This window comes from Eumetopias jubatus, unplaced genomic scaffold, assembly GCF_037043125.1.
Source record: "Eumetopias jubatus isolate StellerSeaLion01/CBP00866 unplaced genomic scaffold, mEumJub1_p1.0 scaffold_13, whole genome shotgun sequence".
Lineage (NCBI taxonomy): Eukaryota > Metazoa > Chordata > Mammalia > Carnivora > Otariidae > Eumetopias > Eumetopias jubatus.
The window spans coordinates 81775226-81802348 of NW_028274819.1; the positions used below are offsets into that span (position 1 = coordinate 81775226).

The 27123-nt window shown below is 38.6% G+C and overlaps 1 protein-coding gene across 1 annotated transcript in view; it reads left to right on the top strand.

Annotated features, from left to right (window-relative positions):
* Nucleotides 1–20992: 20992 nt before the first annotated feature.
* ARHGAP42 (Rho GTPase activating protein 42) overlaps nt 20993–27123 on the top strand; it is a 302672-nt gene continuing 296541 nt past the window's right edge. Inside the window, exon 1 of the mRNA XM_028119626.2 lies at nt 20993–21146. Within this exon, the coding sequence (XP_027975427.1) occupies nt 20993–21146 (154 nt within the window). The remainder of the gene's footprint in view (nt 21147–27123) is intronic.

The following is a 27123-nucleotide window of genomic DNA, read 5'->3' on the forward strand; positions in this document are numbered from 1 at the left end:
TAGAAATATAACACTAGGTATAAACCATAATTTTTATAGCTATTATATAATTATAAAATCAAACACATGGACAAATTAATTCTAAAGAAAAACATAAAACTAATATTATTCCAAATAACAATATGAATTTAATGGTATGAGTGATATTTCTTGCTGAAACAATATTGTCTTTATTCCTATGAATCTTTTGAGATTGACATGCCTATACTACTTTGGGCTAAATGATGACTTAATTCTTTCATCACCTTTTTTTACTAGAACAATTGCCAGATCTTTTTTTTTTATTATGTTATGTTAATCACCATACATTACATCAGCAAGCTGTGATATCATTTGGCCTTCATTTGTAATAAATGTATCATTTAAAATATTGAGTCTGAAATAAACAAATGGGAGTACATCAAACTAAAAAGCTTTTGCACAGCAAAGAAAACCATCACGAAAACAAAAGGCAACCTATTGAATGGGAGGAGATATTTACAAATCATACATTTGATAAGGAGTTAATATCCAAAATATATAAAGAACTTCTACAACTTAGTACCAAACAACAACAACAACAACAAAACAATCCAATTAAAAAATGGGCAGAGGACTTGAATAGACATTTGTCCAAAGAAGACATATGGCCAATAGGCATATGAAAAGATGCTCAACATCACAGATCATCAGGGAAATGCAAATCAAAACCACAATGAGATATCACTTCACACTGGTCAGATTGGCTCTTACCAAGAAGACAAAAATAACAAGTGTTGGCAAGGATGTGGGGAAAAGGGAACTCTTGTGCACTGTTGGTGGGAATGTAAATTGGTGCAGCCACTACAGTAAACAGTATGGAGGTTCTTCAAGAAATTAAAAATAAACTACCATATGATCCAGCAATTCCACTTCTGGTTATTTATCTAAAGAAAAAAGATAGCAATTTAAAACGATGTATGCACACCTATGTTCATTGCAATGTTATTTACAATAGTCAAGATATGGGAGCAACCTAAGTGTCTATCAATAGATGAATGGATAAAGAAGATGTGGTATATATATATATATATATAGGAATATCACTCAACTGTTTAAAAAAAGAATGAAATCTTGCCATTTGGGACAACATGGATGAAGATAGAGGTCATTATGCTAAGTGAAATAAGTCAGAGAAAGATAAATACCATACAGTTTTCTTTATAAGAGGAATATAAAGAACAAAACAAATGAACAAACAAAACAGAAACAATCTCACAGATATGGGAAATAAACTGTTGGTTACCAGAAGGGAGAGAGGGTTGGAGGCCCGGCAATGTAGGTGAAGGGGATTAAGAGGTACAGACTTCTGGTTATAAAATAAATAAGTCATGAAAATGTAAATGTACAGCATAGGGGATATAGTCAATAAAATTGTAATAACTTTGTGTGGTGACAGATGGTAACTAGATTTATTGTGATGGTCATTTTTTAATGTATAAAAATATCAAATCACTATGGTGCATACCTGAAAGCAATAGGATCTTGTATATCAATTATATTTCAATAAAAAGGACAGAAAATATGAAATCACTGTGAGGTACATCTGAAAGCAATAGGATATTATATATCAATTATACTTCAGTAAAAAGACAATTATACTTGAATAAAAATATACTTCAAATAAATACGTATATACATACATAAAATAAAAAAATATTAAGTCTGCTTCTCTTATTTATTCATTTATGTCATCGTCAATGACAATGAGACAATTTTGTGGTAGTACTTAATTGAAAAGTGATCATTTAGACCCTCATTACATAAAATGTGGTCCACAGAGCAGCGCCATTGCCATCACCTATGATCTGGTTAAATAGAAATGCCTTAAGCCACAGAGTACTTACTGAACAGTCAGATTCTTCACGAGATCTCCAGGTGATTCCTATGCATACTAACGTTTGAAAACCACTGATCTAGATGATTCAAAATATGCTTATATTATTTTTAAAGATAATCACTAAATTAAAACAAAAAATAGAAAACTTCTCATAGAGACCTCTTGAACTCCTGAGGAACACTTTCACTAGCCCATTAGGAGAATTTAAAGAAATTCAGCTTGACTGAAGCATAATTCCAGAGGCAAAAGGTATGGAAGTCTATAAGGTTAGAGAGATAAGAGACTGCTTTGGCAAACTAAGAAGTTCGACTCTATCCGTTAATCAATGAGGAGCTACTGAAGGATTTCAAGCCCTGGAAAGAGTGATGAGATTTGCTTTTTTAAAAAGATTACTCTGGCTGCAATCACGGATTAGAGAATGGCTGACTGGAGCCATGGAGATGAGCTAAGGGCTTATTTTAATTGCCCAGGCAATGAGGCTGACCCAGTGCTGAAGCCAGAGCTAGACTGGAGGGGGTAGACATAAGAGATACCAAGGAGGTGGCTTGATGATTGATTGTACGTCAAGTTTCTTACTCAGGCAACTAAAGCCGGACATGCAATTTGAAGAGCAGCTTTAGGAAAATGGAAAAAGTATAGCAAGTGTACACATTGAGCCTATGGTAACTTGGGAACAGCCATTGTTGAGATGTCTAGTGGGCAGCTACTACAAAGGTTTGCCTGGCAATGTAGATTTGGGAGTAGTGAAAACAAGTGCAAGAAGAATCATCAGGGAATAACTTATGGAGAAGATGCTAAATTTTAAATGATTGCCTTACATTGCCATATAATCTACACATTTATTTTTTATCTTTTATTTCTTTTAAAGATTTTATTTATTTATTTGAGAGAGAGCATGAGCAGGGGAAGGGACAAGAGCGAGAGGGACAAGCAGACTCCCTGCTGAGTGCAGAGTCCTGTACAAGGCTCAGCGCTAGGCTGGATCCCAACACCCTGAGATCATGACTGGAGCCAAAGTCAGACACTTAACCAACTGAGCCACCCAGGCACCTCTAATCTACACATTTAAATGTATTCTTGGAGTTTATGAAATACCTACTTCTGTTTTATACTCTTGGCCAACATTATATGATACTTTTCATACTGTCATAGTTAAGAGTCATGTCTCCTCCATTAACAGGAGTCATTATTTTTTATAAATGATTTAGCTACTGTTTTTCTCATTTTTGAACATGTCCTGAAACAGCTTAGAAGAGAACTGTGATTTTCTTTTTTTTTACTTGAGAAGAAAATATTTTAATGCTAGGCAACACTTTGTCCTGTTTTAGAAAAGGCTCATCAATAGCAGTCTCCTTTGTACATAAGTACAACTTCAACTGTCCCCATCCCCCGTATGAAAGGGAAGTAAGGTCATTCAGGTCCTGAGTCATCCTTCTGTCTTCTGAGTGAAGCACCTATAGGACAAGATCTCAACATACCTGTTTCATGATGATACTGACATTAAAACCCTGGGAGTCTCTGTTATAATGAAGGTTCTCCCTTTCCTGTTTTACTTAAATTTCCCAAAAGAAACCCATCTACATCTCTCATTCCTGTATAATCCCAGTCCCACCCTCTCTGTGCCTTCCTGGCCTCTATTCCAGAACAAATGGAACCCAACTTGGTGGCACGGCAGATACATTAGTGGTCAAAAGTTCATAAATAGCCTTCTGTTTTCTCACACAGTAGTCTGGAGGGTGCCCCTGTCTATGTTTAAGGAATGATTTAGGCCACATTACGTGATATTTTGGACCCTAAGATGAGTCTGCTCCTGACCCAAAACAGTTGCCTCCAAACCTTCTCTGCAATTAGAGAACTGCCTTGTATTGAGGAAGTTGGATAAACCATATCACTGCTGCTTATTCCATTCCCCAAGATTTCACTGACTTCTGCGAAACCCAGCTAAACCGATTTTTTGGGGAAGAGCTGGTTACGCTCCCAGAATAGGTACTCATGCTAAGCACATTCTCCAAAACTGACACCTCTCTATGGTTCTAAAAATAGACATAGTACAGACATAATAAGAAATTAGACATGGATGGATGCTAGTAAAATAGTTTCCTGAATTATGATTGCAAGCCAGACTAGCTTATATGATATCCACAATTCAATCAAATTCATTTTTAAAAACAGTACTCCTAAGAGTTGTAGACCCCCCCAAAATAAGAAAAAACAAGATCTTATTAAATTAATTTTTGCATTTACATATCTTTAACAGAGTCTATCTCAGTAGTTCCGGCTGCCATAACAAAATACTATAGATTCAGTGGCTTAAACAAGAGAAATTTATTTTCTCACAGCTCTGGAAGCTGAAAAGTCCAAAATCAGAGTTCCAACAGACTTCATTTTCTGGTAAGAGTTCTCTTCCTAGTTTGCAGACAGGACTTTGCCATGTGTGGAGAGAGAAAGATCCTGGTGTCTCTTCCTTTTTTATAAGGACACCAGTTCTATAGGATTGAGGTTCCATGCTTATGATTTCATTTAACCTTAATCATCTCCTTAAAAGCCCTTTCTTTAATACAGTCACATGGGGGATTAGGGCTTCCACATCAAAATTCTGAGGTGACACAACTCAGTCCATAGCAGAGTCCTAAAATGCAAATTCCATTAAGTGATCACTCTGGAAGTCTTCTTTGAACGCATAAAAAGGTATTGTGAAGTCTTTCACAAGTGGGAATTGCTTATTAATGTATCATGAAATCTATTTTGTGGGTGGGAACCAGCAATTGTCCGTGTGTGTGTGTGTGTGAGTATATCTGCATTTTGTGAAATGTATTCATTTCCTTCTATATGAGTTGAGTCAAAAGTTTGGAAATATATTGTTATAGTATGTATAATTTGAATTCAGGTGCATGGATCATGACTACCTACTTGAGCAATGGAATGATAACTGAGTGACTGAAAAAAAATATTCAGTAAGTCCCATTCTAGTTACAAACAAGAAATAGTCACCATCATGGCTAATCTATCAGGTCTAAATAACCTCACAACTGGGATGGGAACAGTGTTCCTCAAGTGGTAAATGTATCTTTTAACCCCAGGAGGATTTAGAATTTGGCACATCCAGGGGCACATTAGGGTGGCTCAGTCAGTTGAGCAACTAACTCTTGATCTTAGCTCAGGTCTTGATCTCATGGTCATGAGTTCATGCCCTACATCAGGCTCCACTCTGGGATTGGGCCTACTTAAAAAAAAAAAAGAATCAAAACTGTAGTATTAAATTTCCCAGTTAAAATTTTTTTCCAGGTAAAAAGCAATTTGTTTGATATTTTATATAATAATATATATATAATATATCATATAATGTTTATGGGAGTTTGGCTTTTAAAACATAACTCTAACTTAGAAAGTACAATTATTTGACTTAAAGAGTTAAATTGAAATTTTTAAAAATTTATGAAAACAGCTTTATAATAGACTATAAGTTTCTTACTAAGTTTATAAGATTATTTATCATTTAGAAAGATTTTGCCTAGGTAGAAGATCGAAGATCTAAAAAGGAAAAAAGTAAATATTAAATGTTTAAACAGTGACCCATTAAATTGGTGTTAACTGGAAGGATGTTAAATTTGTAAATGAAACCAAACATTCAAGGTTTCTTTAAGAACAATTGCTAACATTTGCTATACTTATATATGGAACAATACCATTTGTGAGTTGAACCCAGACAAAACCAGGTTGTTTTTTAAAAAAATATAATTCAATAATGTTAGTTATTAAAGTTAAAAATAAAACATTCTGGAGCGCCTGGGTGGCTCAGTCGGTTAAGCGGCTGCCTTCGGCTCAGGTCATGATGCCAGGGTCCTGGGATCGAGCCCCACATCAGGCTCCCTGCTCAGCGGAGAGCTTGCTTCTCCCCCTCCCTCTGCCTACTGCTCTGCCTACCTGTGCTATTTCTCTCTGTGTCAAATAAATAAAATCTTTAAAAAAAAATAAAAATAAAAAATAAATAAATAAAACATTCTGATAATCTTATCTGTGGATTAAAAGCTATCCTCAAGCGCACCAAAAAACTCTCATCAACGGGGCACCTGGGTGGCTCAGTCATTAAGCATCTGCCTTTGGCTCAGGTCATGGTCCCAGGGTCCTGGGATCGAGCCCCACATCGGGCTCCCTATTTGGCGGGAAGCCTGTTTCTCCCTCTCCCACTCCCCCTGCTTGTGTTCCCTCTCTTGCTGTGTCTCTCTCTGTGTCAAATAAATAAAATCTTTAAAAAAGACAAAAGAACTCACATCAACAATGAGAGTGAAAGCAACACCATTTGATACAAATAATTACAATATATTTGAAGGGTGGCTTCCTCCTTGTCACTTCCCAACAGAGGCCCTGGTTGCAGTCTACCTCCCCCTAGCAATGGTATCTAGCTAAGTATCTTTTCATCATTCCACTCACCTTTTCCTCCCTTGCCTAATCTGAAAACTATATCCTCCACTCTCATTTCTAAGACTCTCTTCCATCATGACACCTACCAGAAATTGTTCTAGATCAGCTATTCTCAAACCTTAGCCAGCATCAGGATGGTCATTAGGATCATCAGGAGTATCTGTTTTTTGGGTTTTTTTTTTAAAGATTTTATTTATTTATTTGAGAGAGAGAGGGCGCATGAGCAGTGGGGAGGGAGAGGGAGAATCAGGCTCCCCACTGAGCAGGGAGCCTGATCACAACTTTGAGGAACTCCATCCCAGGACCTTGGGATCATGACCTGAGCCCAAGGTAGACACTTAGCCAACTAAGCCACCCAAGAGCCCAAGAGTATCTTGTGAAAACACAGATGCTTAGGCAAAAAAACTGGAATTTTTTATTTCATGGGTAGAAGATGCGGCCCAAGAATTTGCATTTCTATCCAGTTCCCAGGTGATGCTAATGCTGTTTGTCCTTAGTTTCCCAATATTTTATTTATCGATTTAGTAAAAAAATATTTACTGACCACACACTGTATGTCAGACAGTGCATTTTGCATAGGATTTACTCTCCCTAGGGCAGTTCTCACCTAGAAGCCATCAAAGGCAAATTCAGGTGCTGAGGGATTTTGGAATGGTTCTATTCAAGACAGTCTTCTTCCACTACTTCCATTAGCAAACATTTACTTCAGGACAGAGCCAAGGAAAATTTCTAATCTAAACTAAATCTAAACCTCTAAACATGCTAATCTAGGCTCAATTATTTAAATTCTGAATTAGTGTAGTAATGATTGATGAGATTTTTTTTTTTTGCCTTCCAAAATAGTATTTTGCAGTTATATAGGACATTGAGTAAAACTGAGTTTGGAACCTTGGTTAAATCCCATTTTGCTATTTTTTTTTTTAAAGCTGTGGAGAATATTTTTGGAACAATTGGATGTTTGATGATACTTTTATCATACATTAATTTTCTTTAAGTTTTAGTTATTTTGGAGAACCTCCTTATTCTTTGGTGACACATGTTGAAATATGTAGGGATGATGTGTCAAGATGCCTAATATTTAGTTTAAATTTTTCAGAAAAATTATATATGAGAGATATCAGCAAATATGGCAACATGTTGACATTTGTTGAATCCAGGTGAAGAGCATATAAGTATCAGTTGTATTTTTTTTTGATTTTCTGTGTGCTTGAAAGTTTTTATAATATAAAATTTGGGGAAAATCAAGTTTGGAGGACTTTAAATAATTCATCAAATATTCATCTTCCATACCAACAAGATTTTTATTACCTGGTAAATGTTATTCTACTTGACACCATGATATAACAGAGCCCAGATAGCTTCACAAATCTTTGAAGCATTCTTTGAAAGATCACAGAGGATAGGATTAAAAGGATGAAATGTGCTGAAGCACTAAGTGGAATCAAGATTACTTTTATTTATTGAGTAAGCTAAAGTTTAATCTCAGTAATTTACCTCTGTCTCACAATAAAAGCTTAATAAATTGGCAGCTGGAAGAAAAAAAGAATTCACTAATAAATGTAAAAATAAAAGCTACTCTTTCTGAAAAAAATAAATGCCATTATTGTACACAATTTGTAAAATGTTCTAATTCCATTATCAGATACAATTACACTGACAGACTGTAACTTAATGTACATTTTAAGGGATAATATGCATTTTATTTTATTTCTCATAAAGGAAGCTGCCACTGTGACTATGCGCTGCAGATTCTCTTTCAGATTTGGTCTTTTTTTTTTTTTCCATCTAAAATGCTCAAACCATAGAGACTGTGGGTCTGTTCTTTTTCAATGATCCTCCTTATCACATTCATTAGTGTGCTTCACTCTGATTGAGTTATGACTTCTTGCTCGTTGTAGAGTCATTTATTTGAGTTAGTTTCCTTAAGCTCCTTCTGGGCTTGTTATTTTCCCCATTACATTTCTCACTGCCTTTGCCAGGGCCTGTTACAGCATGCTGAATAGCAGCAGTTCTAGTGCAGATACAGTCCAGGCCGGAAGCACAGATAAAAAACTCCACTCTACCTTTCACATTCAGCAACACGTAGAGAAACTTCCATGCCAAATGAAAGAACCCTTTCTCTGCTCTCCTACCAATCTGTTCAGTCTCCTCTACCAGAGAAGCCAAGAAGCAATTTTTAGAAGATTATAAGGCATCTCTGCATTCGAAATATTTGTTAGGTATCTTCTGTGGGTTGATAGTATATAAGGTGCAAGAAATAGAAGAAGACCTGGTCTAAAAGCTTAAAGTCTAAAATCAGAGGGGAAAAGAATTATATAAAAACATGTTATAAATTTGAGTGTTTTAACAAAGATATTCATTGTGATGAGATCTTAGAGTCAGAGACAACTCTTTTTACCCTGGAGGATTTGTTTGTTGTGGGTTTTCTGTCCTCATCATCATAAAATTCCCACCTCTGAAGTGAGAGTGAAGAGTAGTAGACCTAGCGGGATCAGGGTCACTATAGTTGCTAAGTAAAAGCTTGCCTCCTTCCTGTGTGCCCAGTGGTTGCTATAGAATCTAGCAAAGGCCACCCTTATGTTGGTTTCAGTGACAGGTTAGGAGGTACAAAATTTCCTCTCCAAACATAGCTGCAAGTCTCTAAGCATACATGAATCAAGTGTCAAAAGCACCATGATTGATTCTCATTGTCAGCTGGAAGAGATACCTCATCTTAACTATAAGTCATAGAAGCATAGCCATGTCTCAGGTAAAGAGCTGAAAGGGACCTAAATGAAATCATGAATGAAAAGGGATTAAGTTAGAAAGTCTGGGAAGATGGTGGAGTTGGAGGACACTAAGCTCAGCCACCCCAAGTTTACAACTAGATATTACTCACATCCGAGTAAATAAACTGGAGAGGGATCCATAGCCTGGCAGAACAAACTCCACAACTAAATGTAGAGAAGCCCTATCAGGGAGGTTAGGAAGGACAGAAACAGCGGTAAGGAGCTTTCCCCAGGAGGGAGGGAGCTGCGGGTGCTGAGAGAGGAAAGCACCAGAGAGCCCACAAGAGGAAGATGAATCCCCATAAAATCTGGCCTTGAAAACCAGAGTGGCTGGGTCCTTACCCTTAAGGAGACATCAGCCAGAGGAGAGGTAACACAGAAGCAACAGTTTACATAACACCTGAGGGAAACAAGGAGGAGATCTATTTATATTGATTTAGGAGCATGTTGGGGGACTTCTTCCGGAACGAAGAAGCTGGCAGTCCCCAACTTTCTCCCCCACCCCCCAGCATAAACATAGAGTCACCTGCGGGAGGTGGTGCTGCACAGACACTTGTTACCTAACCTGCTAGTAGTGCACCTGCCCACAAGTTATCCTAAGGACTTGCCCACTCCAAGCCTGCCCGCCTTGGCCCAGTACAAATTTTGTTAACACAATATGTGCCCCCCCCAGCTGCCACACACCACCCACCTCCAGCAACGGCTGCATACTGCACCTAGCTGCCCCATGCAAAGATGCTGCTTGACCTTGGCCACCCCCATTGTGTGGCGCCATGACCCTGAGCACCATTGCTTTCCTGGGGATTTGGCCTAGGACGAGTGGCTCACTGTAAATTTTGCTAACACCATGGGCACATGCTGCCCAGCAACCTTACACAGATGCCACATGCCCCAGCTGCTGTCACTGCAGATGCAAGCTGTGGCCTTGACACCACTGCACTGTGGGGGATCTGGCCTAGAAGTAGTGGCTCAGTGCAAATACCATCCTGTCAATACCACCACCCTGCCCACAGCCTTCCTGCAGTCATGCCCTCTCACAGAAAGCCTGCCTGGGTCTTACTAACAACACAGAGAGCAAGCACAGCCAACAAGAGGCAGAGTCAGTGCAGAAGTTTGGACTTAAAGGAAAAGCTACTCAGACACAATAGTAGGACACAAGCAACACACATAGGAGACTCTACTGCAATGCTAGGTTCTGGTGAATAGGGGACACTGTACTGCAAGGCACTACACGACCTCTTCTTCATGAAGCCACTTCTTCAGGAGCAGAAGACGTAACTGACTTTCCTAACACACAGACATAGATAGGTCGACAAAATGAGGAAACAGAAAAAACATATCCCTAATGAAAGAACAGGACAAAAATCACAGCAGGACAAAATCACAAGCAACACAGATTTAAGTAATATGCCCAATAAGGAATTTAAAGTAATGATCATAAAGATACTCACTGAACTTCAGGAAAGGATAGAGGTCATCACTAAGGCCCTTGACAAAGAGATAAAAAAATAACAAAGAGGAAGACCTCAATAAATGAAATTAAAAGTATAACAGATGTAATATACAATAAGCTACAGGAAGCACAGGAATGTATACATGACCTGGAGGATAGAGTAATGGAAAGCAATCAAGCTGAACAGATGAGAGACAAGCAAATACTCCATAACGAAAATAGACTTAGAGAACTCATTGACTCCATCAAGCATAATAACATTCACATTATAAGGATCCCAAAATGAGAAGACAGAGAAAGAAGGGCAGAAAACGTATTTGAAGAAATAACAGCTGGAAACTTCCTGAATCTAGGGAGGGAAACAGAGATCCACATTCAAGAGGCACAGAGATTCCCCAACAAATTCTACCCAAGGAGGTCCACACTAAGACGCATAGTAATTAAAATGTCAAAAAATAGTGATAAAGAAAGAATTTTAAAGGTTGCTCAACCTTTAAGTTAAGATGCTCAACCAACTGAGCTACCCAGTTGCCCCAAAACTGGTAGGGAACTTTAACACCCCACTTACAATGATGGACAGATAGCCAAACAGAAAGCCAAAAGGAAACAATGGCTTTGAAGGACACACTGGACCAGATGGATTTAACAGATATATTCAGAGCATTCCATCCTAAAACATCAGAATACACATTCTTTTTAAGTACACATGGAACATTCTCCAGAATAGATCACACATTAGGCCACAAAACAAGTCTCAACAAATTAAACAAGATCGAAGTCATACCATGCATCTTTTCTGACCACAGTGCTATGAAACTAGAAATCAACAACAAGAAAAGGTCTGGAAAGAGCACAAATACATAGAGGTTAAATAACATGCTACTAAATAATGAATGGGCCAACCAAGAAATCAAAAAGTGCATGGAAACAAATGAAAATGAAAACACAATGGTCCAAAACCTTTGGGATGCAGCAACAGGGGTTCTAAGAGGGAAGTATATAGCAATACAGGCTACATCAAGGGGAAACAAAAAAATCTCAAACAACATAACCTTATTCCTAAAGGAGCTGGAAGAATAACAGCAAACAAAATCCAAAGCCAGCAGAAGGAAGGGAATAATAAAGATTAGAGGAGAAATAAATTAAATATAAACTAAAACAACAACAACACAATAGAACAGATCAAGGAAACCAAGAGCTGGTTCTTTGAAAAGAGCAACAGTACTGATAAGCCTCTAGTCAGCCTCACCAAAAGAAATAGAGAAAGTACTCAAACAAAATCACAAATGAAAGAAGAGAAATAATAATCAACACAACAGAAATACAAACAATTGTAAGATAATATTATGAAAAACTATACCAAAATATTGGATGACCTAGAAGAATTGAATCAATTCCTAAAACATATAACGTACCAAAACTGAAGGAAGAAATAGAAAATTTGAACAGATTGATTACTAGCAAGGAGATTGAATCAGTAATCAAAAACTCCCAACAAACAAAACTCCAGGACCAGTTGGCTTCACAGGCAAGTTCTACCAAACATTTAAAGAAGAGTTAATATCTATTCTCAAACTATTCCAAAAAATAGAAGAAGAGAAAGTTTCAATTTCATTCCATGAGGTTAGCATTACCATACCAAAACCAGATAAAGACACCACACACAAAAAAGAGAACTATAGGCCACTATCTCTGATGAACATAGATGCAAAAGTCTTCAGCAAAATATTAGCAAACAGACTCAACTGTACATTAAAAAATAATTCACCATGATCAAGTGGGATTTATTCCCAGGATGCAAGTGTGGTTCAATATTCACTAATCAAAGTGATACATCACATCAATTAGAGAAAGGATAAAAAAAATGATCATTTCAATAGACACAGAAAAAGCATTTGACAAAGTACAACATCCATTCATGATAAAAGCCCTCAACAAAGTAGATTTAGAGGAAACATACCTCAACATAATAAAGGCCACATATGAGAAACGTACAGTGAACATCATACTCAATGTGGAGAAACTGAGAACTTTCCTCCTAAGGATAGGAACAAGCAAGGATGTCCACTCTCACCACTTTTATTCAACATAGTACTGGAAATCCTAGCCACAGACAACAAAAAGAAATAAACGGCATCCATATCAGTAAGGAAGAAGTAAAACTTTCACTAATCATGGATGACATGATACTATATATAGAAAACTCAAAAGACTCCACCAAAAAACCACCTGAACTAATAAATGAATTCAGTAAGGTCACAGAATATAAAATAAATATACAGAAATCCATTGCGTTTCTATATACCAATAATGAAGCAGCAGAAAGAGAAATTGAGAAAGCAATCCCATTTACAATTACATCAAAAATAATAAAATACTTAGGAAAAAACCTAACCAAAGAAGTAAAAAACTTGTAATCTGAAAATTATAAAACACTAAGGAAAGAAATTGAAGACAGCACAAGGAAATGGAGACAACCCATGCTCATGGATTGGGACAACAAATATTTTTAAATGTCTATATTACCCAAAGCAATCTACAGATTTAATGCAATCCCTAACAAAATACCAAAAGCATTTTTCACGGAATAGAACAAAGAATCCTAAAATTTATTTGGAACCTCAAAAGACCCCGAAGAGCCAAAACACTTGAAAAAGAAAAGCAAATTTGGAGTTATCACAACTCCAGACTTCAAGTTATATTACAAAGCTGTAGTAATCAAAACAGTATGGTACTGGCACAAAAATAGACACATAGATCAATAGAACAGAATAGAAAGCCCAGAAATAAAGTCACAATTATATGAACAATTACTCTTCAACAAAGGAGGAAAGAATGGGGAAAAAGACACTCCCTTCAACAAATGGTTTGGGGAAAACTGGACAGCTACCTGCAACAGAATGAAACTGGACCACTTTCTTACACCATACACAAAAATAAAGTAAAAAAGGGATGAAAATGCTAAATGTGAGACCTGAAACCATAAAAATCCTAGAAGAGAGCACAGAGGCAATAATTTCCCTGACATTGGCTGTAGCAACATTTTTCTAGATATGTCTCCCAAGGCAAGGGAAAAAAAGCAAAACAAACTCTCGGGAGTGCATCAAAATAAAAAGCTTCTGTACAGCAAAGGAAACAATCAGCAAAATTGAAAGGCAACCCATGGATTGGGAAAAGATGTTTGCAAAGTGCATATCCAATAAAGGGTTGGTATCCAAAATATGTAAAAAACTTATACAATTCAAAATCCAAAAAAATAAATAATTCAATTAAAAATTGGGCAGAAGACATGAATAGACATTTTTCCAAAGAAGACATACAGATGACCAACAAACACATGACAAGATGCTCAACATCACTCATCATCAGGGAAATGCAAATCCAGACCACAATGAGATACCACCTCACACTTGTCAGAATGGCTAAAATCAAAAACATAAAAAACAGCAAGTGTTTGTGAGGATGTAGAGAAAAAGGAACCCTTGTGTAGGAATGCAAAGTGGTGTAGCCACTGTGGAAAACAGTATGGAGGTTCCTCAAAAAGTTAAAAATAGAGGGATGCCTGAGGGGCTCAGTTAGTTAAGCCTCTGACTCTTGATCTCAGGGTTGTAGGTTCAAACCCCATGTTGAGTTCCATGCTTAAAAAAAGTTAAAAATAGAACTATCCTATGATCTAGTAATCTCATTACTGAGTATTTATCAAAAAAATTAAAAAACAAACAAACACTAATTCAAAGGGATACATGCACCCCTAAGTTTTTAGCAGAATTATTTACAATAACCAAATACAGAAGCAGCCCAAGTGTCCATTGATAGGTGAATGGATAAAGAAGTCACACACACACACACACCCACACACACTGGAATATTATTCAACCTTAAAAAAGAATGGAATCTTGCCTTTTGAAAGGACATGAATGGAGCTAAAGAATATAATGCTAAGCAAAATAAGTCAATCAGAGAAAGACAAATACCATGTGATTTCCCTTATATATGGAATTTATGAAACAAAACACATGAGCAAAGGAAAACAAAAAAGAGAGACAGAGACAAATCAAGAAACAGACTCTTAACTATAGAGAAGAAACGGATGGTTACCAGAGGGAAGGTGGATGGGAGGATGGGGGAAATAAGTGATGGGGATTAAAGAGGGCATTTGTTGTGGTGAACACTGGGTGACATATGGAACTGTTGAGTCACTATAGTGTACACTTAAAACTAACAATACTATGTGTTAACTCGATTGGAATTAAAATTTTAAAAAAAAGGAGATTAAGTCAGTGTCTGACATATTGCAAGTACTTAACAAATAATATCCATTATCACTATCATCCCTGATTTTATACCTTGGGAAGCCAGAAAGCCTGAAAGGTAAATCTTCCTAAATCACCTAGCTAAGAAATGGCCTTTATGTTACCATTTGATTAATGTCTCTACTATAACTCATGAGACTGAAAATTTAATTAGAACAGAAATGAGGTAAGTTTTTGTTTACACTTGTGTTCTCAGCATCTCTAACAGCTCAGGTATAAAATAGATACCCATAAATATTTGTTCAACACATTTGTTTCTTTTTTTTTTAAACAAATAATTTAGTTAGACCTGGATTAAAATTCCAACTCCAGTACTTTCTAGCTATGTAAACTTAGACATGTTAATCACTTTGAGTCATAATTTTCCCAGTTGTTGAAAGTGGGGCTAATGGTACTTAACACTTACTTCACAGGGTTGTGGAGAAGCTTAGGTGAGGCAAACACTCTCTACATCATGCCCAACACAGGAGGTGCTCATTACATTTTCGTCTCCTTATCTTTTGCGGTCTGCTCTGTAATTTTGTCAGTGTTAGCAAACATCATGGTTTGCCACAAGAGGGCAATACTATATGAAAACAGAAACCTATGCCAAAAAACAAAAAAACAAAAACCCCAAACCCACAAAAAAAAAACAAAACAAAACCCAAGACCAGAAACTTTCCAAAATTACATTAATTTATTCCTCTCTCTCTTTCTATCCTTCTTTTCTACCCCATAAATGTAGTTTGTTGATGAGGGTTTCATGTTTTTCTGTTCTTTTTCTCCATTGTGTTCTTTAGAAATCAAGGGACTTTAAAAATCATACTGTCACAAGGATCAAATTCCAGCCTCAGCAATTATTCCTGCTCCCTTAGTTGGTGGTCTTGACTTGCTGCTTCCATGACCCCCTTATTAAGTTAAGCTCTACAATCCTGGGTGTTAGTGCTGCACTTCTTTCCTCTAGACAGCATCTCTTGGTTATATTAAGTTACTCAGCATGGAAAACTAAGCTTATCTACATTTATTATTTGTAAGCAAAAAGATAATGCTTCTGTGTTATATAAGCTCAAATCCTGTTAGAGTTATGTTAGATTCCTGCCTCATCCATGCAATCATAGAATGTGTTTCCTTCCTTTATTTAATCTGCTTGCTATCTCTTCCCCATTCTCATTTCTACCTACCTGGTCCAAATCCCTTCTTCTCAACTCTCAACCATCTACCTTTTGGTCTTCCAACCATTTCTCGTTAGTCCATTTATTGAATAATAAGTGCTTGGAATCAATACATTTACACAAGGTGGTCTATGTTCTGTGTTCTTCCTAAGAAAGACTCCCATTTCTTTCCCTGGGACTAAATGTTTCTTTTTCAATGCAGGCTACATTTGACATTTGCCTGTTTCATGACAAAAGTGGAAAGGAAGAAGGGAGCATTATATTTGAGAGGGACTCTGCAATTTATGAAAGCATTTTTTTAGCTACAAATGGAGAATATTAGCAGGTCACATAGGCCTCTGTCACTAATGATATGATATATACACTTGTCCATCAGATAATGCAAGGTCATACACCAACCAATCTGACAAGAAACAGTATGTTAGGAGCATTGTGTGGGCCAACAAAAGCAAAACTTTTAATAAGGCAGAATAAAGAATACCTGCTATGGTGCTATGAAAGTGTTTGATCTGAACTTTCTTCTGCTAGCAGAAAACTACCTTAGAAACTCTGGATTCAAACATTTATTTAGTATAAAATGGTTTTGAAAATAAATTTGATTACTCTGTCTTCTTTGCTTCTCTTATTGATAATTGAATTATCTAACTGAACTATTCCAGACACAAAGGACAGATATTTCATGATTCCACTTACATGAAGGACCTAGAGTAGTCAAATTCATAGAAACAGAAAGTAGAATGGTGGTTACCTGGGCTTGGGAGGGGAGGATGACAAGTTCTTTAACGGGTACAGAGTTTTAGTTGGGGAACATGAAAAAGTTCTGGAGATGGTGGTGGTGATAGCGCAACAATGTGAATGCACTTAAGTGCCATTGAATTGTATGCTTAAAAGTGGTTAAAATGGTAAATTTTATGTTATATATATTTTACACAATAAAAACATCTTAAAACAGATTTGAATTATGTGTTTTGTTCATTTGGGTTCAATATTGTTCTTTCAGATATGATGTGAAGTTCAACTAGAATTGTACAAAACCTACTTTCAAGGAGCATGCTCTGGGAAAAGGTAACACATAGGTAGAAATGCAGGCAGTGATGGTGTCCCTGCATTTTCACTGTAGGAAAGGTCAAGGAGGATGTTTAGTCTTTTTAGGTACATTCGCCTTTAATTTAGTAACCTCTTGCGGCGCCTGGTGGCTCAGTCAGTTAAGCGTCTGCCTTCACTCAGGTTGTGATCCCAGGGCCCTGGGATCAAGCCCCACATTGGGCTCCCTGCTCAGCGTGGAGCCTGCTTCTCAATCTGCCCCTCCCCCTGCTCCTGCTCTCTCTCTCTCTCTCAAATAAACAAAATCTTTTAAAAAAAAAATTAGTAACCTCTTACCAGGCCTGAATTTGGCCTCAGAACATCTGAGTCTCAAAGGCCTAAGTCTACAAAACAAGTTGAAAAATACAGTATTCCCCCTCTTATCCCTGGGGGATACAGTCCAAGACCTCCAGTGACTGCCTGAAACTGTGATAATACCAAGCCCTATATATACTATGTTTTTTCCTAAACATACATACCTATGATAAATTTTAATTTATAAGTTAAGAACAGTAAGAGATTAACAAAAATAACTAATAAAATAGAAAAACTGTTACACTATAATAAAAGTTATGTGAATGTGATCTGTCTCTCCCCAAATTTCTTATTGTACTATACACACCCTTCTTCTTCTTGTAATGATGTGAAATGATAAAATGAAATGAGGTATATGATGTAGGTATTGTGACATAGCATTAGACTCCCCTCGACATTCTGATGTTATGTCAGAAGGAGGATCATCTGCTTCTGTACCTCAGTTGACCATGGGTAACTGAAACCATGGGAAGTTAAACTACAAATAAGAGGGGACTACCACAATAATAACCCAACAGTAACACTTACTGAGTACATATTAAGCACCAGGCTTACGCGCCAGACAGGATTGAGGTCAAGAAAAAAGTTTTAGGCAGATTTACAAATATTATATATTAGCTTACTATCCCCAACTCACTGTTTTTCTCTTTAAAATAAACAAAGCCCCACACATCCCATTTATTTCAGAATTAAGAAAACAGAGACACACCTCTGTGCCAGTAACCATGCCAAAGAGTGCTGTCAGCCAATAATATTTATGAAACTCACCATGCAGCTGACAGGCCCACATATTATGAAGTAGAAATTTTCGGAGAGGGTACATTTTAATTCAATGAAATTTTCTATGAAAGGAAAGCTTGCAGGTATAGACACCCTTTTATTTAGAAAGTCTATTCTCTTAGAAAGAATCTGGTTCAGTTATAATGGTGGGGAAAATAGTACATAAAAACAACAGTTCAAAACTGACAGTAAATTCACCTCAAAGCAAAACTATTTCTTTGCTTGGTTAATGTGGCATAAGAGAAAGCCTGACTAGCAGGTATAATTAAAGTATGAATCACAGGGATAAGTCATGAGTAAACCTGAGAGCACCTATAGGAAAAAGTCTATTATAACACACTAAACTTTAGAGACTACAGAACGCAGGGTAGGAGGAAAAATCCTAATTCCATTTAAATGCAATTATGGGCCTGACTGGAAACACTGATAATGGTGTTGGTGCATTATCGGTCCAGCATCTGTGTGAGGCTCTGTAACACAGCATATTCCACTTCATGTATTATAGGTACTCATTCTCCATGTTTTTTATTCTGAAAATTGCTTGAAGTCAGGTACTATGCTTTGCTTTGTTTATTTCTCCACATAAATTACTTCTCTACTCAGATCCTAATAATGTAGACAGTAGGCATAAAACATGCAATTACACACTTGAAAGGGTAAATGATAACCCATATCTTAAGAGTCTAGAATAATCCTGTCCTGACACAAAGACTTAAAAAAAAAAGAAAATTGACATCCAACATATTAAATGCTACTTATCAAAGATTGTTGATACATTTTTAAAGAATTAATCATGGGATTTTTATTTAATGAAAAACAGGAAAAGATTGTTATATTTTATCCTATTTCATATCTCAGCAGTTGGCATTGGATTTAGTTGCTTGGAGTAGCAATATGGCAAAAGTTGAAAGGAAACTATTTGTTTGGCCTGACTTGTTTTTTTGTCTTTCAGGCTGTGTGATGAATAGATATAAAATCACCTCAGGTGAAAAACAGCCCCACTGTAGCTTGGGTCATTCCCTTGACTGAAAAATAGCATTATTGTCCCCCATCCAACCCCACCTACCCAAATGAGAAGCATTTAACTGACAGACATATAGGTTAGACACTGGAGTTAAAATACTCTAATGATTAGAGATTCTGCAGTATTTAGAGGTATAATGATACAAATATGGATGGAAGGTTTTTAAGTCCAATTTCCTTGGCTTAGAAGAATTTAAATCAAAGCCATCAAATATATTGTTTACATCATCTTATCTTAGTTCAAGGTTTATGTACTATTTTTAATGTTCATGTGTACTTCTTTAAAAAAATTTTTGAAACTAAAAGTCTTGACAGTCTCTGAGACTTAATTGGGAAAAATGTAAAGCACATTAATGGAATTTTTCCCATGATCTGTGGAAGAGTTTTTTTTAACAGATGGCTCACATGGACAAAGCAATGAAAACACAGAAATTAAAAGCAGATCCTTAAGAAAAATAACTGAGTTCTCAGAAATACTATAGATGATGCCAGGACTAGATGTAAGGCAGCACCTTCTTTTGCTGTCAAGGTTTGGAGAGAACAGAAATTTATTAGGTGATCGTTTATCAGGGAAGGGGTAACTGACTCTTGGTAGGAATTAACTATTCATTTGGAACGCCAGCCAATTTCAACACTCTGATAATCCTCATGCTTGTGGGATAATTCCATCCAAGTGCCAATAAAATATACAGTATTGTCATCTAGGTAGTTTTCTAGAAGTAGGAACACCTAAGTCCCAGGTGCGTAGTTAGGGGGATGGGGATGACTTGAAATCTTCCCATTTCCACAGCAACTTGGAAAAACAACAAACATCCCAAGGCCCATGGACGCTTTTCATTTGCAGTATAAAAACTCTGACTTTCTTGGATCAAGGAATTGAGCGGTGGGAAAGAGGCAGGAAAACTTTTCAACCTGGAATTTACATGCATTCCGTGGGGACATGAAATAAAATCTAAACTAACGCTAGAAAGTAGCATCTTCCAATAAGGCTTCAAAATGATTTCTCAAACTTAAGGAAAATTAATGTTGGTTTCTCTCCCTGACAATTTTTAGGGAGTGGGTGGCGAGGAGGAGGGGTAGGGAAGGTACGTTGGGAGTCTGAGATCCTTTTGGGGCGTGGAGGACCCCAAAGTGTCGCCAAGGGCTAGTCAGATCCAGGTGCTGGGGAGGAGACAGAGTTGACGCCCCAGGCGAAGGCACGAGCGCTACTGCGCCGCAGCCTCGCGCAGCCCGGGAGCCTAGTGCCGGCGGGTGGGTGGCGGTGGGAGGGTGACTGGGAGAAGGGGCGGGGTGGCGTCGGGTGGGAGTGTGACGGCGGGAGGAGGGTCTCCCAGCCCAGGCCCGATTTGCAAGCTCTCTGAGCCTGCGTCCGCCTAGAGGGAGGGCTTCCCTGGCCCGGCCAGAGTGGCTCAAAGCACAAACGACTGTCAAAGAGTGGAGGAGAGTGGAGGTGCCGGAAGTGTCTGCGCGCCGTGAGATAACTTTCCTGCTCCGGCGGCGGCCCGGAGCCTCCACCGCCTCGGTGCTGGCAGCGACGATGCGCCCTGATGACAACGACCTGAGCGGACTCGCGCCTCGGCCCACCGCCAGAGTCTGCACACTCCTCGCCGCAGGAGAAGAAGACTGAGTCCAGAGGCGTCCGCGCGCCGCGGGAGCCCTGTGCTGGCAGCGCGGCGCTCGGGGCCCATTTCCTTTGCTCAGTCCTCTATCGTCTTGGCTGGTTCCCCGCGATCGCGCGTCCTCAGCGCCGGCCGCGGTCGCCGGCTGTTCCCGCCCTCACCGCCGGCCGGGACGTGCCCCGGGTGGCTGCTGGTAGCGTCTGTGCCATGGGGCTGCCTACTCTGGAGTTCAGCGATTCCTACTTGGACAGCCCGGATTTTAGGGAGCGCCTGCAGTGTCACGAGATTGAACTGGAGCGAACCAACAAGTTCATCAAAGAGCTCATTAAGGACGGCTCTCTGCTAATTGGGGCGCTGAGGAGTAAGTGGAGCTGGCAGGGGCGGGAGGAGAGGGCGCAGGGATGTGGCGACTTCCCGCGGGGTGCGGGTCTCAGGGGTGGGATGGAGGACTCGGGGCTTCTTTTGTTTGAATGGGTTTGGGACAAAAGCTGAAGAGCTCCCCTGCTGGTGGCCAACAAAGTTTGTGCTTAGGTGTTTACTTACATACTTTAATGTCTACAGAGAAGGGAAAGTTACCCACTGTAGCGAAGAGTAGATCCTGAAGAAAGTTGTTCAAAGTCATCTTTTTTTATAACGCTCCTGAAAAATGTTGGAGACTATTGGTCCTTTTTTGTTGGTTTGTTTGTAATATTATTGTGCCTAGTTTGAACACTTTTTTAAAAAGGTCCTTAAGGTGGGTTTCAAGAGTTTGGCTTAAGGATAAAATGAAGCTAGTTTGTTTAGCGATACTCAAAATAATTAATTTCTTATGTGTATCAGTGACTCTTTACCGGGCACAGTAGATCACTGAATTGCCTTTTTAAAAAATGTACCTTTGCAATTTTGCCATTTAGTAGGATGATCGAGATGATCGAAGACAGCATGGCACCAGTGGATTTAACCTCTTTACAAGTTTTTTTGTGTGTCTTAATTTTTGGTTTGTATTGTAAATCTGATGTTGGTCGAGTCACCGGTATTGAACGTTCAGTGGTTAAAGACCAACCAGAATTTTTGATGATTATTTAAGTAAACTATCCTTAGGGATTTTTACCACTTCCTTTCCCGAGCAGATTTTCCTTAGTCCCTCCTGAGTCGGCTGGATCTTCACGTTCAAGTACTAAGACCTAGAGAGTCTTAGTAAAAGAGACTCGAATTTGTCTTTAAGAAACGGAGTGATCTACCTTCGGCTCAGGTCATGATCCCAGGGTCCAGAGTTCTAGTCCCGCATGGGGCTCCTTGCTCAGCAGGGAGCCAGCTTCTCCCTCTGCTCTTCCCCCACCCCCACTCATTCTCGCTCTCCGACAAATAAGTAAATAAAATCTTAAAAAAAGAAAAGAAAAGAAAATGGGAGTGATTTAACTGATAAGGTTTAATTTGTTACTTTTCCCAGGACGTATTTGCATCTTATTGGAGGCTTCTGAAGGTTTTAGCTACTGAAATGAAGCCTTGGACTCTCTGGCCTCTAATGGCTGGGTGAGTGAGGTATTTTCATTGCATGGAGAGCCTTGGAACATCTAGAAATCCCCAGGGCACATGTAGTAGAACCATCATCGAGTGTATCAGTTGGAAGGTCAGTGACAACATAATGGGGATGTATGTGCCTGAAACTGAGACATTAGCATCTGATCTGTATTTTGAAGCATGTATTAATGGTAAGGATGGAGCTTATCAAACATGTCTTAGAATTAGTGTGCTCCCAAATCCTTTTTTAACCATCCCCAATGCTAAAACATTTATTTATTACTTGTGCTACTTTAAACTAGGATAAAATATGATTTATGCCTACATTCACTTAATTTCTGAATTTGAGGTTAGTGCTGATAACAGTATTTACTGATTTGTGAAAAAATAATTTATCTGCAGTTCTTTTCATCCTGTGCATACACAAATGTGAACTCTCCTTCCTTCCCGTTTGCAGTTTCTGGTTGAGGTCTCAGGACTGGCCTCTTTGCATTTTAGCCTCTCCCAAGAGTTTCCCCATCTCAGTGCTAAATGCCCAGCTGCCCCTTGTGAAACTGTCAGCTGGTCTACAAAGTGACATTTTCTCCTCACTCCGCTCTTGGGAGATCAATTTTAGTGTTTCAAATTTGGAAAACACTTCCATAGCTGTGATAAAAGCCCTGAAAATGCGTATTATTTTACTAGTGAGGTTATGTACTTTATTACGATTTTTGAATCTAGTCTTGCAAAAATCGGGTGATTCCCATCCTGATAAGTTTGTTCTTCCATATGTAAAGTGAAGAAATATTGAGAGTGTAAGTTCCTTGAACATACAGAATCCGTCTCATTAATTTGGTCTTACGCACTTAAATATACAACCTGCTGTCTTTCTAGGATTCTTCGGTTTGTGATGAGAGTGCATTATTTTAATGCTTGGTTATTGTTTATCTCATTATGGAAGGAAAACGTATTATTCCTTATTGAAAGAATTCCCAGCATCGGTTGCCAAATAAAGATTTGGAGTAGAGGAACTCCTTAAGTCATGTGATGGCCCTGCTTTTTTCCCACCACACCACCTTCTGTCCCTTGGGGAGGATGCTAGGCTGCAAGCGGCTAGTCCCCACTTAGTGGACTTAGCCCTCCGAAGTTGCTCAGCTAGGATAAGAGTGTGCCTAAAGGACTTTGAAGCCTGCTTTTGGTTCTATCCCAGAATCACCAAGAAGCCCTCCTTTCCCCAGTTCTGTCCCTTGTTGTTCTTCTGCCAGAGGAAGCCTTTATCTTCCCTAATTTTATGCCTTTCCATTCTCTGTACCTACTGTTTCAGTAAGTGTATCCATTATCCAGTTCAGCTTTATTTTTTGCACTTTGCTGTTATTAATAATTAATGGTTTCTTAATATAGCCTTCCTGAAAGAACAATTATCATGCACTTCTAAGCATATTATATTATTTCCATCCTAGTTCATAGCTTTTCTGGTGAGAATTTTGGCATGCACTCTTGGCTGATACATGCATAGCTGTTTCAGTAGGAGTCACAAATGCTCTTTGATTTTTACTTCAGGACATAGGTATTGTGAGAATTAATAAAAGGGAAACCACACTCATGGCAGGCTGTGCATGTTGGGAGAGGCTGGTAGGTACCACTCAATGTTAATTACAGGAAGTTTTGTCAGTTACAGACCCCTAATAGAAGAATCTCAATAGGAGAGAATCATCAATTACAGGCCCCAACAGGGCAGATGTACATTGCATTTCCTACAAGAAATCAACTACCCTGCAGCTCATTTAAGGAGAAACCATCATCAGTTTGAACTCTTGCTTTTCTCCAGTGGACTTTTATTCAAAACAGCCACTCTTAACTTCCTCTTCCTTCTCCATAAAATAACATTGCTCCTTGTTTTTTGGACTTAGCTGTGGTTTTGTGGTAGCTTGCTTGTCCAGGATTGCAATTCTCTGTTATTCCCAAATAAACCCATTTTTGCTGGTAAATTTACAGGCAGTTTTGAGTATTTGGAAGGGTCCTTATAAAGGAAAACCCTGACTAGATGATTTCAATTTTAAATGATATAAGTAAGATCCTTAACATTTTTAAAATGAATGATTGCACATCCAATCTGAGAAAAGGTATGACAGCTCATTAAGTGGATTGACATAGACCTGAATTTAAATCCTGGTGCTGGCAAATGCTGTGTGGTAATTGGCAAATAACTTAACCTCTCTAGGTCCTACTTTTCCTATAAAATGAGGGAATATCTATAAAAATCTTACCACTAGGATTATTTGTTCATTTTGTTACATGCTGTATAGACCTTTGGTGAGCAATATTTGAGAATATTTGATACTGGAGAATCAGGTTTTAGTTCATGCTGTGACTCAAAATCCTTTCCCTTTTTTCCCCCCACTGGTCTCCTCTCTCCCCCTTTATTTTTTTTAAAATTTATTATTATTTTTTTCCTTTAAATTTTTTATTGTTATGTTAATCACCGTACATTACATCATTAGTTTGTGATGTAGTGTTCCATGATTCATTGTTTGTGCGTAACACCCAGTGCTCCATGCAGAATGTGCCCTCTTTAATACCCATCACCAGGCTAACCCATCTCCCCACGCTCCTCCCCTCTAGAACCCTCAGTTTGTTTCTCAGAGTCCATTGACAGAATGGGAGAAGATATGACATTTGCAAATGACATATCAGATAAAGGGCTAGTATCCAAAATCTGTAAAGAACTTATCAAACTCAACACCCAAAGAACAAATAATCCAATCAAGAAATGGGCAGAAGACATGAACAGACATTTTTCCAAAGAAGACATCCAAATGGCCAACAGACACATGAAAAAGTGCTCAACATCACTCAGCATCAGGGAAATCCAAATCAAAACCTCCATGAGATACTACCTCACACCAGTCAGAATGGCTAAAATTAACATGTCAGGAAACAAGAGATGTTGGCAGGGATGTGGAGAAAGGGGAACCCTCCTACACTGTTGGTGGGAATGCAAGCTGGTGCAGCCGCTCTGGAAAACAGTATGGAGGTTCCTCAAAAAGTTGAAAAGAGAGCTACCATAAAATCCAGCAATTGCACTACTGGGTATTTACCACAAAGATACAAATGGAGGGATTCGAAGGGGTACGTGCACCCCGATGTTTATAGCAGCAGTGTCCACAATAGCCAAACTGTGGAAAGAGCCAAGATGTCCATCAACAGATGAATGGATAAAGAAGGTGTGGTATATATATATAATGGAATATTATGCAGCCATCAAAAGGAACGAGATCTGGGCTCCTGGGCGGCTCAGTTGGTTAAGGGACTGCCTTCAGCTCAGGTCATGATCCTGGAGTCCTGGGATTGAGTCCCGCATCGGGCTCCCTGCTCAGCAGGGAGTCTGCTTCTCCCTCTGACCCTCCCCCCTCTCATGTGCTCTCTCTCTCATTCTCTCTCTCTCAAATAAATAAATAAAATCTTTAAAAACAAACAAACAAAAGGAATGAGATCTTGCCATTTACAATGACGTGGATGGAACTGGAGGGTGTTTTGCTGAGTGAAATAAGTCAGTCAGAGAAAGATATATATCATATGACCTCACTGATATGAGGAATTCTTAATCTCAGGAAACAGACTGAGGGTTGCTGGAGTGGGGGTGGGGTGGGAGGGATGGGGTGGCTGGGTGATAGACATTGGGGAGGGTATGTGCTATGGTGAGTGCTGTGAATTGTACAAGACTGTTGAATCACAGATTGTACCTCTGAAACAAATAATGCAATATATGTTAAGAAAAAAGAAGATAGCAGGAGGGGAAGAATGAAGGGGGGGAAATCGGAGGGGGAGACGAACCATGAGAGACGATGGACTCTGAAAATCCTCTCCCTTTTTCATCAAATGTTTTTCTATGAACTTTGTTCCTTTAACGTGTCTTAAAATTTGAGTTGTGAAATCATACAGTTTTTGCTTTTTGATTTTCTTCTTTTATAGATCATATTCAAAGAAACACCTCAAAATGGCTTTCTCATGTAATTCTTCCTTTACTTTCTCTTTTCTTAATTCTTTATACTTTTGAATATTTAAATAGAGCTTTGTCCTTGCAAAAATAGACTTCCCTGGTGCGCCTGGGTGGCTCAGTGGTTGGGTAAGTGTCTGCCTTCTGCTCAGGTCATGATCGGGGTCCTGGGATCAAGCCCCATGTGTCTGGCTCCCTACTTATTGGGGAGTCTGCTTCTCCCTATCCCTCTGCCCATATGCCCGCTCGTGGTCTCTCTCTAATAAATAAATAAAATCTTTTTTAAAAAAAAGGAATAGACTTTTCCTCCTCCCCAAAACAGCAAAGAGCAAAAAGGAATAGACAAATAGAATTGTAGTCATTTAATTGAATTATTGGGTGGGGAGAGCATATCAACATTTTTTTCTTCTACTCTGCCTTTTGGCATCTTGGGGCCTTCCTTCCTTCCCTCCCTCTCTCCTTCCTTCCCTCCCTCTCTCCTTCCTTCCCTCCCTCCCTCCCTTCCTTCCCATTAAGTTTTTAATTTAATTTCAGTATAGTTAATGTACAGTGTTAGTTTCAGGTGTACAATATAGTGATTCAACAAATCTATACATTACTCCGTGCCTGTTGTGGTAAGTGCCCTCTTTTATCCCCATCACCTATTTCACCCATTTCCCCACCCACCTTCCCTCTGGTAGCCATCAGTTTGTTCTCTATAGTTCAGAGTCTGGTTCTTGCTTTGTCTTTCTCTCTCTCTTATTTTTTTGGGGGGGGAATGTGGTATATATATACAATGGAATATTATTTAGCCATAAAAATGAAATCTTGCTATTTGCAACAACATGGATGGAGCTAGAGAATATAAGCAAAGTGAAATCAG